Here is a 13,234-nt window from a genome sequence, read left to right as displayed (position 1 = left end):
TCATTGCAGAAAAAGCAATCTTTTTAATACAGTAACTTGTGGCTGAGCTAGTGTGCAATGATCTTGTGAGCTGGAAGAAAAAAAAAGAAATTTTATATGTCATTTATTTGTCAGTGGGAAATGATCTGAATCCCTATTAAAGGAGCTCTGTCAAAGTAGCCTGCATGACCCAGAAAGCCTTATTTAAAATTTGGCGTGATGTCAGCTTTTCCCATGGTGTAAGTTTTTACTACAGGAGGATCCTGCCCACATTCCTGCTGCTGTGGGGCTGCTGTGCTGCCGTGGGAGGGACCAGCACTCTGCACTGATCTGGTAGTGTGTCCCCATGGGATTCCACTGCGATGGGAAAGGTCAGCCCTTGCCCAGATGTGGTGCAGATCCTGCTGTCGTGCATCTGGCTGGGCAGGGCAAATGCTCACTGCCACCCTTGTCTCCCATGTGGTCTCTCTGACCACATTTCCCCAGGCACGCGGAATGTGTCTGGGGACATTCTGTGGTGCTGAGAACATGTGGTGCAGGGTGACTCGTGTCCATGTTATCACACCCTCGTATCCCTTAGCAGAGCAAAACTGCATCCACAGTGGGAATGGTTTTGGTGGTGAATGTGGGATGTGCCTGGCAGTGGTCGTAACACCCAGGCACTACCAAGGCCTGGGAGGTCCCCCACCCCCGACTGTTTTTCAGCTTAATACTATAGATATTACTTTTTCAGCCAATCAACAGCCCTGCCTGAGGCTCTCCAGTCCCACCAGCTCTGTCCTGGCTATGGATTAAGCTAGGCATGAGGGATGAGGTGGAAGTGCTCTCTGGCAAGCAAGCATCACCAGAATGCTGGGCAGCCCGGCCAGCTGGAAACCACCCTGCACCAATGGAAATAGGAGACTTCTTTCCTCCATCTGTCCTGCTGCTGCTGCTGTCTCTAGGGAGGTTTCATCCAACCAGATGAGCCTCCAGGGTAAGTGTCTGAAGTGGCTGTCTGAATGCCTTTACAGCTGGGGTAGACAAAGAGGCACTTTAGGGCATGAGTCTTGTGACCTATTTCAGGCATGCTCTCGGATGAGCAAGACTGTGCCCTGTTTTCCACTCCCGGGTGAGAGGGGAGCCTGGGCTGCCACCTGGAGATGCTGAAGCAAAAAGAGAGCTGTGGGAGATGTGGGCACTGTGGGCAGTTGAGGCACAGTGGAAATGCCAGCACCTCTCCCCTGTCCATCCCAGGAGACCCCTGTGTCACCTCCATCCGCGTGGAGATGGAGCCTGGCTTATGAGGGAAGCCTCTCAAGGAATGAGAAATCACTTCCTCGTGGCTGTTTTTCAGCTCACTCTGAGGTGATGCATGAATTAGATAGCACATCCTCGGTACAAGCTTGACGAGGTTTATTGAAATGTTGGATCATGTCATGCATGAACGCTCTGGGCTTACAGATATACTTGCAAGCTCATTGCTGCAGCAGGGCTTAGGAGCATATAAGCAAATTGCTGTGTTGCAAGACTACACCAACCTATTCCTCAGGAGCAAAAATACCCACATGTTACTCGTTAACCCCTCCTGGCACAAAACTATTGCTCCAGTCAGGAGAAAAAAATCCCAGCTCTCTTGCAAAGAAGCAGAGTGAGCTCCCAGAAGCTGCCAGATGCACATTTTTCTCACCCCCTCCTAAAACAGAACTGTAATTTTAATTTACTCAGATGAATGAGCCGTTGACTAAACAGACATTAATTTTAAAATTCACATTAACAAAAGAGACACTCGGGATAATTTTGATTGATTTACTTGGCAGAGTTTTGATAGCTACTGAAAAACATACTATTCATGTTTAGGTGAAAAATAAATGGAGTCAAATAAGTGTCACTGCATAGTACTAAGAGGTATATACAGCCACATGTAAAAATGCATAAACACAAACATTTCTGTACAGCAACTTTTCTTTTTCAGTCTGTATAGAGAAACACTGGTTTATAATATGGGGAAAATATAAAGCAGACATACATGCAACAAGGACGTGACAGTTACAGAGGTCCCACCTGCCTCCCAGGAGTTACAACAACAACAAGAAGAATAATAAAAGCCTTTTTCGGGGAAAAAAGAAATTGAAACCTGGAATGTTTTCATGTTGAGGTTTCCAGAGAGCTTCAGATTTCAAATATACCTGAAGTTGATTTAAAGGCTTGATTCAAAGCCCTGTGAAGGCAATGGAAAGACTCCATTGGTTTCAGTGAGCTTGGGGTCAGGCCCAGCTATTTAAGCACGATCCCATTCTGCCCTCCCCCAAAATCCGAAGTCTGCAGATAAAAATAAACAATCGTATCATACAAAACTTTGTATATAGAATACAAAAGGTAACCATTGTCTTTTTGTATAAAATACAACTTTCTGATAGTATATTTATTTCACATATGTATAAATATAACCCAAATAATATGATTTTATTATTCCTACCAAAATATTATTACTTTTTGGTTTTGTTTTTTGTTTTTTTTTTTGTTTTTTTTTTTTACAAAAGTTTACAAAACAAATAATTCTTTATATTTACAACCCAATACTGTGAAGAGTGCTCGGTCAATGGTGAAAAATAGACTCTAAGGGTAGTGCACTTTGCCATTGCAAAGAAAGAAGAACAATGACACTAACTCTGTTCGGACACAGGTGTTCTGAAGAAATGACATTGGATTCAAGTTTTGGTAGCAAGAAGTCTTTCGCCGGTTTCTATTTCAAATGCATCAGGCCTATCTTTACAGGACTGCACTGGCCTCTGCCTTGCTGGCTTTACTTAAGACAGAAGGACATTTTGATCCCAGGGATGCCCAGTGTCTCCTCCACTGCAGGCTGGGGCCAACAGGACAAAGCTCAGCATTGAATCCAGCACTGGATGACAGCTTGAAGTCTTGGGACCAGCTCCTCGGCTGAGCATTATTTTACATCATTTGAGGATGTGGAAAACAGTCTGATCTCAGTACAGAGACCAGTGGTGGCTTTCTCAATGGCATGTGAGTGTGGCTGAAGTTAGCAGACTTCAGTGCTCATTGCTCATGATGAGACCAACTAAGCATGAGCCTTAGCATCAGAATTGTCTGCTCATACCAGAGGTTGGGTGGTCAGTGCTGACCTGCTCACAGATGGTGTGTGCGCCTGTGCCCTGATCTTCTTTCCACTTTAAACTCCTGTAGCTATTGTTTCACTCTAGTTTTGCACAGTGTATAGGGGATGTATTTGTTAGACTGCATCTGTATCACTCGCAAAGTAGGTAGGGTGCCAGCGGCCTGAGCTGCAAAGCTATTTAAAGACTTGGAAACATTTGTACTGCATGCACCCCAGTGAAAACTGGGGATAAAATGGAGCTTTCTGGGCAGCCGAGCTACCACAGTATGCAAGGCAGCGATGTGCAACGATCACTAGGTGGGGCAGAAGGGACACTCCAGCATGGTTTCTCATCTCTCCCATGAACAATATGTCTGGGAATTAATAGCATCTTGGACCACCTGCCTCAACTGGTTCGTCTCACCAAATGCCCACATTACACCTTTCCTGGAGGTGCTGGCACTCATGTGTGTGACTCTGCTTCTTGAAACATCATGAAAAATTGTGCCTACATGAAATGACAGGGTGAAATAACTGGCTTATTAAAACCTCTCTTGAGAAATAGGTCAGATAAGTGCACAGGCTATTGTCAGATAGTCTACTCATCCCACTGCCACTAACAAGGATGAATAAAGCACTTACATGGATGGGGTAGAGCAGTGCCTCTTGGCGCTGAGGCATGTGAACGTAGGCATTGTATTCTTTTGCCACATCCAGTTTTAGCTAATTCAGAGGAGGCTGTGAAACACGTCTCGCCACATCATTTTAAAGAACAGCATTTTCATTTGAATTGCAAGATCTGTTCCCATTTCTGAATCCTCCTGCCAGACTCACAGTAGAGCTACTTTATTGTGACATAGAACCTCCTTCTGATGTCCTTACTGGCCTAGCCTATAGGAGAAAATTTAACATGGACAAGACTATTCTCTAGTAGCAAAGTCAAGCACTGTGGAACCCATATCCTTACTACTCTGTTCTGTTAACCTCCAAGGCAAGGTGGCTGCAAACTCGCTATGACCCAAGTTAATTTCCTACTGAAATTGCTCAAGGCAATGTTAGCTGAACTATCCCAAAAACTAGAACAGATGACCAAGTCCAGTGCCCAGAAATATTCTTCAAAACTGTTCAATTTACAAGCATAGATGTGGTTGAGTGAATACTGCAAGTAACCCAGGTGGTTACAAGGGATGTGTATGCACGCTGGTTCCGGAGGCAAAACCCTTGTACTCTGCTGAAGGAAGCTGCATTGACATCATCCATCATTGGACCTCTTTTGTCTCCCCTCATATGCCAAAGGTGAGCTTTGGTTAGTGGGATGGAGCCAAAATACCATGCAATTAAAATGGTAGCCTCTTCCAGAGAGAGACTTGAATTTCTGCGGGGAAGAACCTGTTTGATAGAATGGGACTGGGCTGAATTACCTGACCCGCGCGCACCTTGGATTAAGATGAAAATGGGGATACTTGCTGTGGCTTCACCGAGCCACGTCATGTATTTGCCCTCCTGTAAGCTGGACTGGGAAGGTAGCCCATGAGGGTCAAACTGTGAGCACCTTTCTCAATTAATTTGTCCATTAAGTCACTGGTGTTCTTGGGGTAGGGCAAGGTGGCAAAGCGAGGCTCCCGAGCTCTGGCATAGTTCATGTCATGTCTCCCTCTGTGCTCCAAATGTGCTGCTGACAGGAAGGCAGCCTCCTCTGATACTGGCTGCAGGTACTGGCAAAAGAGAGAAAGCAAAAACTAGAGCACACCGAGTTATACACTGACGTCTGTTGCATGATTTGTTTCCTTCTTTCCTTGGATGGGACACTTACCCTTTTGTGTGGTATAAAACATGGAAGGTTTAAAACAAAACCATTGGAAACACAAGTGTGAGTCTGTACTATGTAGAAGTAAACAGTTTTTGTAACGCCATAAGATTTACACAGAGCCTGATCCTGTCAGGGCTGAGTAGTCCCAAGGTAGTTAAGGGCTGCGAAGACAATGACTGAAGATCTCTGGACCACTTGGGCTGCTACTTACGCTCAGAGAAATGATGTTTCACAGCCCATACTACTCTCTGGTGCTTGAGCGTGTGGGAAGCTAAATGTTTTTCCACACAGCACCCATGAGAAGAACTAATGAGTTTGCAATGTGCTGGGCACCAGCGTGGGGAACAGACCCTTCACGTATTCTCACTCCTTTCTGGCAGGCATGACTATCATTTCCATTATCGTTTGATCGGGGAGACGTCAATGCTGTTCCTAGAGCAACTCTTCAAACAAGGCAGTTGCCCTATGTGGTATTTTAAAGGACAGCCCAGTTACTGGAGTGTAAATTAATAAAGCAGATTGTTGGCATCTAAAGAAAAAGCTAACGTCCTTACTGCTTCTTCATCTGTTTCACCCTTGGCACTGCCACTTACGAGTGGTTCCCCAAAATCTCATCAAGATTGATGTCTTTCATCCAGTCATCATTACCAGGTTCCGTTTTCAGTAAAGAATCTATAAAGTCTGAATCACTGTTGAGTGCAGGTCCTATACTGTCACTCTGCTGGTTCAGAAAGTCAAATGCTAGGTCACTACCGTGGTCACCTCCTTGGTAAGCCCGGGAGTTTTGGTTGGTAGACGTGAAACTGGTAGATGGCAGAGATGACGGAGGTGTCATACTTGTTCCTGGCTGATTCAGCGTAGGCACAGTCTGTCCTCTTAGCTGGTTAGGCCTTACACTTAGGCCTCGTAACGAACCAGCAGATTGTCCATTTACAGTCTGGTGCATTTGGTTCAGAGGAGGCCTCATTTGGACTCCCGCTGTTAACTGATTAGGAGGTGCCAACGCACGCTGAGGAAAATGCTGGCTGCCCACGTTGCGTTGCAAAGACTGGTTAGAATATGGAGTGCTTGTGGGGAAACGGACACCTGCGGGTTTCAGTGCGTCCTGCTGCTTCACAGCAGCTTCTTGCGGGGCCCAGGTCTGAGCAGGGGCCGTAGCTGTGATCATCACATTGGGTGGTCTTTGCACAGGGATACCTGTGGCCCCGTGGTTCAAATTTGGCCTTACTTGCTGTGAGCTGACCACTGACCCAGTCCCAAAAGCAGCTACGTTGTTGCTCTGCGTCATGGTTTGCTGTCGAGACATCATGGAGTTATTCTGAGTGGGCAGGACTTGGTTTTGGTTTCTGTGTGGCTGCATTTGGTTCATTCCTGAAGTCACGCTGTACGCGCTCGGTTGGTTGCAAGGAAGGTTCCCGTAGCAGCCCATACTCCGAGCAGCAGGAACAGAAGGCATTCGGGTCCCAGCAGGGGTGGACATGAGGCTGGAGCTCTGAGGCATGATGCTGTGTGTTGAAATTGGGTTTGATAAGGACATGCTGGAGCTCATGCTCACAGCTGGCGAACCACCTAGAAAGAAGAAAACAAGTGTGTTAAAACAGAAGTGGATCGATGCATAGTGTCATTCAAATACCAACAGATTAAAAATCCAGAATTTCTTGAGCAAGCTGTTTTGTTCTGTTAGGATTTGCATGTACTTGATCCAAGCCTTAAAGGTGCCTATCAGCTAAAGGGTGGTTTGTTTTATGTGAAGCCACTGGTGGTCTTTCCATCCTTTCAGAGGACCTCAGATAAGCCAGAAGTGGTGCTCATTGGAGGAGAAATATTGGAATAAGGAAGGACAGACAGAACCAATGGGAAGGAACAAACACTTTTCAGCCTTTTTTTTTTTTTAATAGAAATGATAGAAATACAGGACAAAACCCATTTAAGTGACGTGAGACTCGTTTTTCCCGTTTCTCCTGCCCAGCTAGGACTGCATCTCATCCACTTGCAGCACACAGGCTCTGCCCCAGGCAGATGCCAGGAGAGCTGCTCAGTCCTGTGACCTGCTTGCTCCTGTGTGGTGACCGAGCAGGCATGAGACCATTGCTTATGTAGTGCAAGGGTCTGAATTCAATTCCAGGCCCCACTGGCTGGCTGAAGAAGACCAAACATTTTCTAGATATAAATGATGGCTGAAACCATCTACAAACCTAGGCTGAATTTGACTAACTTTGACTTCATCACCAAATTTTGTTATGCATTAGTCTGTTCGACAATTTTTATCAGCTGGTCCATCATCAAACCCTTCTTACCATGCAGGTGCTTGAGGACCATGACTGTGTCTGCAGTGTTCTCCGGTATCTCAATGTGTGGCATATTTTCCAGTCCTTCAGTCTTTCTCAGCTCTTTTCAAAACCTGCCAGTTTTCAGCATTTGATTTCAAGGCTATACATCACAGCTACCCACAGTATTTAATGGCTCTTGCACAACTCCAGAATGGATGTAAAGCAAGCTTTTTATTTCTTGTTCAGCATCACCTCAGACTGTGTCCTTTCAGTTGTAATTGCACAGCCCATTTGCAGGGATATCTGGAGGCCTATTAGCCATTTCCTTACGTGCCATGTTAATTTTTTATTACTCTGGTTTCTTAATCAAAATATGCAGTTCCAAGTCGTATGCTTTAAAGTACACTACCTGAACAACTATTACCTTTATCAACCGAAGTTGTGGTTTCATTGAAAAAAAAAATACCATGACAGTTTGAAAAGATGTCTTCTATGAAAAACCCAGGTTGCCTGACATTAATTGTATTTTCTTCTTAAATTCTTCATTATATAGCCTACATTAGATCCCCAGTACTTTTGCTGGGCTCCACATTAGGTCACTACGGTATCAATTACCTTGTTACTCATTTAATTTTTGTTATGGCTTTAGTTTTCTTCCTTGGAGTTTCAGGACTGAATAAAAAGTGACATTAAGAATTTGGAGAACCTCTCAGCCTGCTCTTGTAGAACTCTTGAACACAAATCATGCACATACATATTTAAAAAGTCTATAAACAGTAACAGCTGTTTAATATGTGTTCCTGTTGAAATTTCACCATAAAGATGTTCAGTTCACTGAGAATGGAACAGAATAAAAGAATTATCATACATTTCTGCTGTTTCTGCATTATTTTTATACATATGCTATTGCTGTTTAGTAATGGATGCAGAGGATTCCTTTTTCACTGAAGTACTTGAAAACAATCCCTTCCCAATTCATTATTAACACCGAGTGTGACTCCACAACCAGAGTTGCTTATTCCAAGTCAATATAAACAGATACCTAGACTGAGAAACTCACCTTATCCTGGAAGGTGAGCTCTTCACAAACTGACTCCAAGTAGGAGATGCTTACTTACAAAACAGTTTAGGGAGGTTGACCTAACAGATCTAGCTGTACATGTCCCTATTCATTGCAGAGGAGTCAGACTAGATGACCATTAGAGATCCCTTCCAACTCTAACGATTCTATGATTTGATGATCTAAAATCTTGATTCAGTCCCAGAGCTGAGCAGCCCCTAGGACAGGAGACACCCCAAGGAGCCCACCATTGGATTCTCCCCCATGTGCTACACTGCTCCTGGGAGGAAAATCAGTGCTATGCAGAAGGCCTCACAGTTAGCCCTGTCTTTGGCTTTGCTGGTGGTTTGTGTGTTGCTTTCTGCTTGTAGGGGTGATAGTAATTGGGGCCCACAGACTTTGCTCCCTTAAGCTGCTGATGAGATGGAGGAATGGCACAGAAAACATTTCCAAAGACCTAGAACAGCATCAGGGGAGAGCAATCCTCTCTCCGCAGTCAAACTGAAGCAGCTGCAACAGGTTGGAGGGGTCACTGCACTCGCTGCGGGATGAAGCCCTATGGGGTGACCTTGCCAGCTGTGGGGCAGCCCGAGGTTTGGCATCCTGCTTGTGCAAATGCCACGCACTTTAAAGAGCATGAGCTCAGGACGTGGGTTGTACATGTTGTGCAAAAGACAAAGTTTCTCTTTTTTTTTTTTGTATTGCTATTTTAATCCTTTTATTTTTAACACGAATATTTTCCATCCTGATTTCTTCCAGATGGGAAGACATTTCTCCCCGAGCAGCGCTGCGCACGGCAGCTGGACACCCCGGGTGGCAGCAGTTCGAAACGCCCTCCCTGCCCCATTCACCTGCTGGCGTCAGGGGCTTATTGCTGTGACACAGCTCTAGAGGGAAAAGCAGAGAGGAATAAAATACTTCACCACATGTCTTCAGGCCTTTATGGAATTTGAGTTAACTTTGCTTTTTTTTTTTCTCCCTGACCTGAGCAAAGCTCTTCCCAGAAAAACAGGGAACAGATTCCCCGTGTTGCTGCCTTATGCAAGAGTTTCCTAACCACCCCATCTGGTAGCTGTGTGGTGAGCTCCCAGCACAGCCCTTTCTCCCAGGCTCACCCAAAATGCTTCTCTCCTCCCTGGTGTTCCTCAGAGGGGAGATTCGCATGGGCAAGTGCTGCCAATCCCACATGTCGCAAACCCAGGAGATGCGTCTCCAAATGCCATGAGGCCTGGCAAGGAGTCCATCAGATTTCAAACAAGGAGGGCCACAGAACAATGGCGGTCTACTTGTTTTGGAGCATTTTGCAGACGTGGCTGCAGCCATTCCCATGTTCTCTCTCAGGCTAGAGATGTGTTGTTTACAAGTATAAGCCAAGAATCTCAGTTAATCATTTGATTCCAGGAATGAACCTTTAAGCAACACACGAAATCCCAGGATTCCCTAGCAAAGCTGCTAGCGTTGTCAAAGCTTTTGTTGTAATAGCACAGGAAGTACCCAGCCAGCAAACAGGGCCCTGTGGCACTGCCCTCACAGTGGGCTGTTATGCTGGCATCAGTTATGCTGCCATCAGTGATGCTCGTGCAAATTTACTGAAGACAGGAAATGCTCAGACTTGTTAGAAAGCAGCAGGTTGTAGAATGCAGCAAGTTTGTCACTACTGGGACTTGCAAACAGCAAAGCAGTGCATGAACATCTCCATGTTGGTGCTGTGGCAGCAGCTTGGGCAGAGGGTGGCAAAGGAGTCAGCTGCACATGGGAACCCATTAAAGAGGTAAGAGAAAGTGAGGAAGTCTTGCTACAAAGGATAGGTAGGAAGGAAAGGCTCATATCCCTGCTGAATTTGCAGAGCCAACAGTTAAGGAAAAAAACTAAAACATCTGTTTTTTTCTCAGTGTATTGCATACAGAGATCACTGGAAGGCAAGGATCCCTTTATACTTAAATGCACAAACACCACAGGATAAAGAACATCCTTGATCCTACCTGCTGCACTCCCTCCTTCCTCTTCTCTCTCCCCAACACCTTTTCTTTACTCTGTACTCAGAGCAGCCTGCAGCCAACCAGCAACACAGACAGCATGGAAGCCCAACAGTCCTGTGCTCCCAACCCAGGCTCTCCAAGGAGGTGAGGGCTCAGGAGCTGAAACAAAGGACCTGTCTACTCTTGGCAGTTGTGGCTGAACACAGGGACTTTTATCCCACTGCTTGGCTGATTTGTTGAAATGCTGCTTGTTGTGAAGCACTGAGGCATATTAAAACATGGACTAAAAGTTCAACTGGTGGCTCTGATGCCCATGGTGGCATCATATGTAACACTTAACAATCAGTGTAAGAGTCTTCATGCTGTAAATAAGCTTCTGTTTGAAAGGAGGAATGTTTCTCATCTCAATCCCTGAAACAAGAAGTACCAGAAGAGAAACTTCTGGACAGAGCAAGGCTGCACATTCATGAAGACACATCTGTATTGGGTATTTCAGTGCACATCTTCTCCAGGCAGTGCTGAGGGGAGGGTACCCAGAAAATCAGGCCCTTGTTATCAGTGCATGCCTGGCTCTTCTGGATGCTCTTGCAACTGAAGGGGAGGAAAAAGTTTCTTTTAGTACATGGACACTCACCAGCATATTGGTTTGCTTGTTGCATGTTGACCACATTCCTTCTTTGGTCTTTATAATCCGGTGGTGGTCGTGTCAAGTGTCTGTTCAGCTGATCTTGTGGAGTGATTTTCTCCTAGAGGATGAGAGTAGAAATATATTAATTTAGCAAGAAGAGTCCAGACCTGCAAGGTCCACACCTGCCCCTTGGCTATGTCAATATTTCTCAGCCCATTTCACCCAGGCTGACCTGGGTCAATGTATACAGCTGGCAAAGAGGATTTTAGCTTGCCATTAAACATGCTTTGTCCTATCGCTCCCTCTTTCTTTCCTCCTACATGGGAGGAGTTGCCACAGAAATCAATGAGATCCCCCTTATGTCCCCCTCATGTCTCTTCTCATCACAGATACCATCAGGAGACGTGGCCAGGGCTTAGCAAAGACTGTGCTAGAATGGTTGTTTATACCACTCACTACTGCCCTGTGTTTCCCTGTAAATGTACACAGCACTGTTTTACTTCGTATGCTAGGAGTGCAAGAACCGGGGAAAGGACCGTGAGGAAAGAAAGCTGAAAAAGCTACGTAGTAGGGGTGCATTTTTATTTTGGATCTGAAGGGACACATGTCTAGTGAAAGGAAGATAGAAACCCACGTCCTTGAATTGAAATCTAATTGTCCTGTCCTCATAAAGACTTGCTAAGTGCAAGTGCTGGAGTCAGCTGCAAATCTCTCATCAGCATCAACGCACAATGAAGTTGTCCCTGTTACTGGACACCAGTGCTGTGACTTGGTGTTTCCGGAGTGTTCCTGCCCTGCAGCTTCTTGGTGAGGCCACACTTGGAGCACTGTGTCCAACTCTAGGCTCCTCAGTACAAGACACACATGGATTTACTGGCCGCCAACAGAGGGCCACCAAGGTGGTGAAGGGACTGGAGCACCACTCCTCTGAGAAGAGGCTGAGAGAGCTGGGACTGTTCAGCCTGGAGATGAGGAGGCTCAGGGGGATCTCATCAATGTCCATAAATACCTGAGGGGTGGGTGCAAAGAGGATTGAGCCAGGCTCTTGTCAGTGGTGCCCAAGGGCAGGAAAAGAGGCAACCAGCACAAACTGGAACACAACAGGCGCCCTTTCAACACTGGAAGCAATTCTGTGCTGTGCAGCTGATGAAGCACTGGCACAGGCTGCCCAGAGGCTGTGGGTTCAGGCCAGATGGACCCAGAGGTCCCTTCCAACCTTAACAATTTTATGATTCTGAGCTATGTGGCTCCATGGCATGAAAATGTGGCTTTGATCACCTTAGCTTTCAGTAAACCATTGCTGGTGTATGTGTGCCTCCTGGAGTCAGGCCCACTGGGAAGGCCTTGCTCACTTCTCCACAACATGCTCACCAATGCACCTGAGCTTTGTGCTTGGAGGCCTGAGGCTGGCTAATCCATGGCAATTTCCACACAAAATCTATTGGGGAAACCATATCAAAGGCTCCCTGAGCTCTCCCCTTGGTACACTCCAGCCCGGGCATGAGGGGAAAAATCCTTTCTGGGCAGTGGCCGAGGGCATCCAGTGGCCCAGTGGCAAATTTGTCTTAAGGAGCTTGGATCTGCCCAAACAGCAAACCAGCTCATCACTGCGGAAGAGGACCAGGCCTGGTGTGTGTCTGAAGCCAGTCAGAGTTATTCAGGGCTCTTCTACTCGAAACAGCATACAAGTGGACTTTCTTAGGAAAAATCTGTTTTTTTCCTGCTGTGAGAGGCACTCAGAAATGCTGGGAGAAGAAGCCTTTCTTGTAGTATTTAGGCATTTCCCTAATGCCTTCTAGGAGTGAGATTTATAGAGTTCATTTCAATGTACCAGTCAGCATGAACTCTTGTAAGAAAAAGGCAAGTTAACTTGCAGGCAATCCCTGAGATACCAGCAAAAAATGCAGCTAGGCATTGTGCATACTGCCATGTCCACAGTACAAAGCAAACAACAGCTGATCAAAAAATCTCATTCTGTAGAGTTATTTTAATTTCTGTTTAGCTTTTACTTATTTTTAAGAAGAGCTATGTGAGCAATTAACTTTTTGTTCTGATAAGAATTCAGAAAACTGCAGCACAGAGCTGAGTTGACACTTCAGTTCTCTTCTGCATAAATTAAAAAGCTAACAGTTATTTCCCTTATAGGACAATGAAATCCTGAATTTCAAACTCAAGTCTTTTTAATTTGTATTTTTGGAATAGACATACATTTGTAAACAAAGAAATATCTGTAAAAATATGGATTTTTTTTGCTGTTGTTTTGAAATTTTCCACACCAAGCCATGGATGTTATTCCATTTCTATGTTCTTCAGTGGCATTCACTAAATATGCCAGTTTTTCTGAATCTGTTTTTATATAGAAGAGAATGTTCTGGATTCAGAATGCCATGCCAGCATGAACAGGTGTGCCC

At 45.4% G+C, this 13,234-nt stretch overlaps 1 protein-coding gene across 2 annotated transcripts in view; it reads right to left on the bottom strand.

Annotated features, from left to right (window-relative positions):
* The window catches only part of MAML2 (mastermind like transcriptional coactivator 2), a 205,604-nt gene continuing 194,123 nt past the window's right edge, over nt 1,754–13,234 (bottom strand). Inside the window, exons 4-6 of one of the 2 annotated variants that reach the window (XR_002433660.1) lie at nt 10,830–10,941; nt 4,890–6,455; nt 1,754–4,815 (exon numbers count right to left, since the gene is read on the bottom strand). Coding sequence is in view for 1 of the 2 variants with exons in the window: in XM_021381510.1 (XP_021237185.1) it covers nt 5,476–6,455; nt 10,830–10,941 (1,092 nt within the window). In the remaining variant the exon portion in view is untranslated. Of the gene's footprint in view, nt 6,456–10,829; nt 10,942–13,234 lie in introns of both variants that reach the window. The other variant, XM_021381510.1, reaches the window with a different exon arrangement.

Source organism: Numida meleagris, chromosome 1, assembly GCF_002078875.1.
Source record: "Numida meleagris isolate 19003 breed g44 Domestic line chromosome 1, NumMel1.0, whole genome shotgun sequence".
Classification (NCBI taxonomy): domain Eukaryota; kingdom Metazoa; phylum Chordata; class Aves; order Galliformes; family Numididae; genus Numida; species Numida meleagris.
This window is presented reverse-complemented; position numbering and strand designations above follow the sequence as displayed.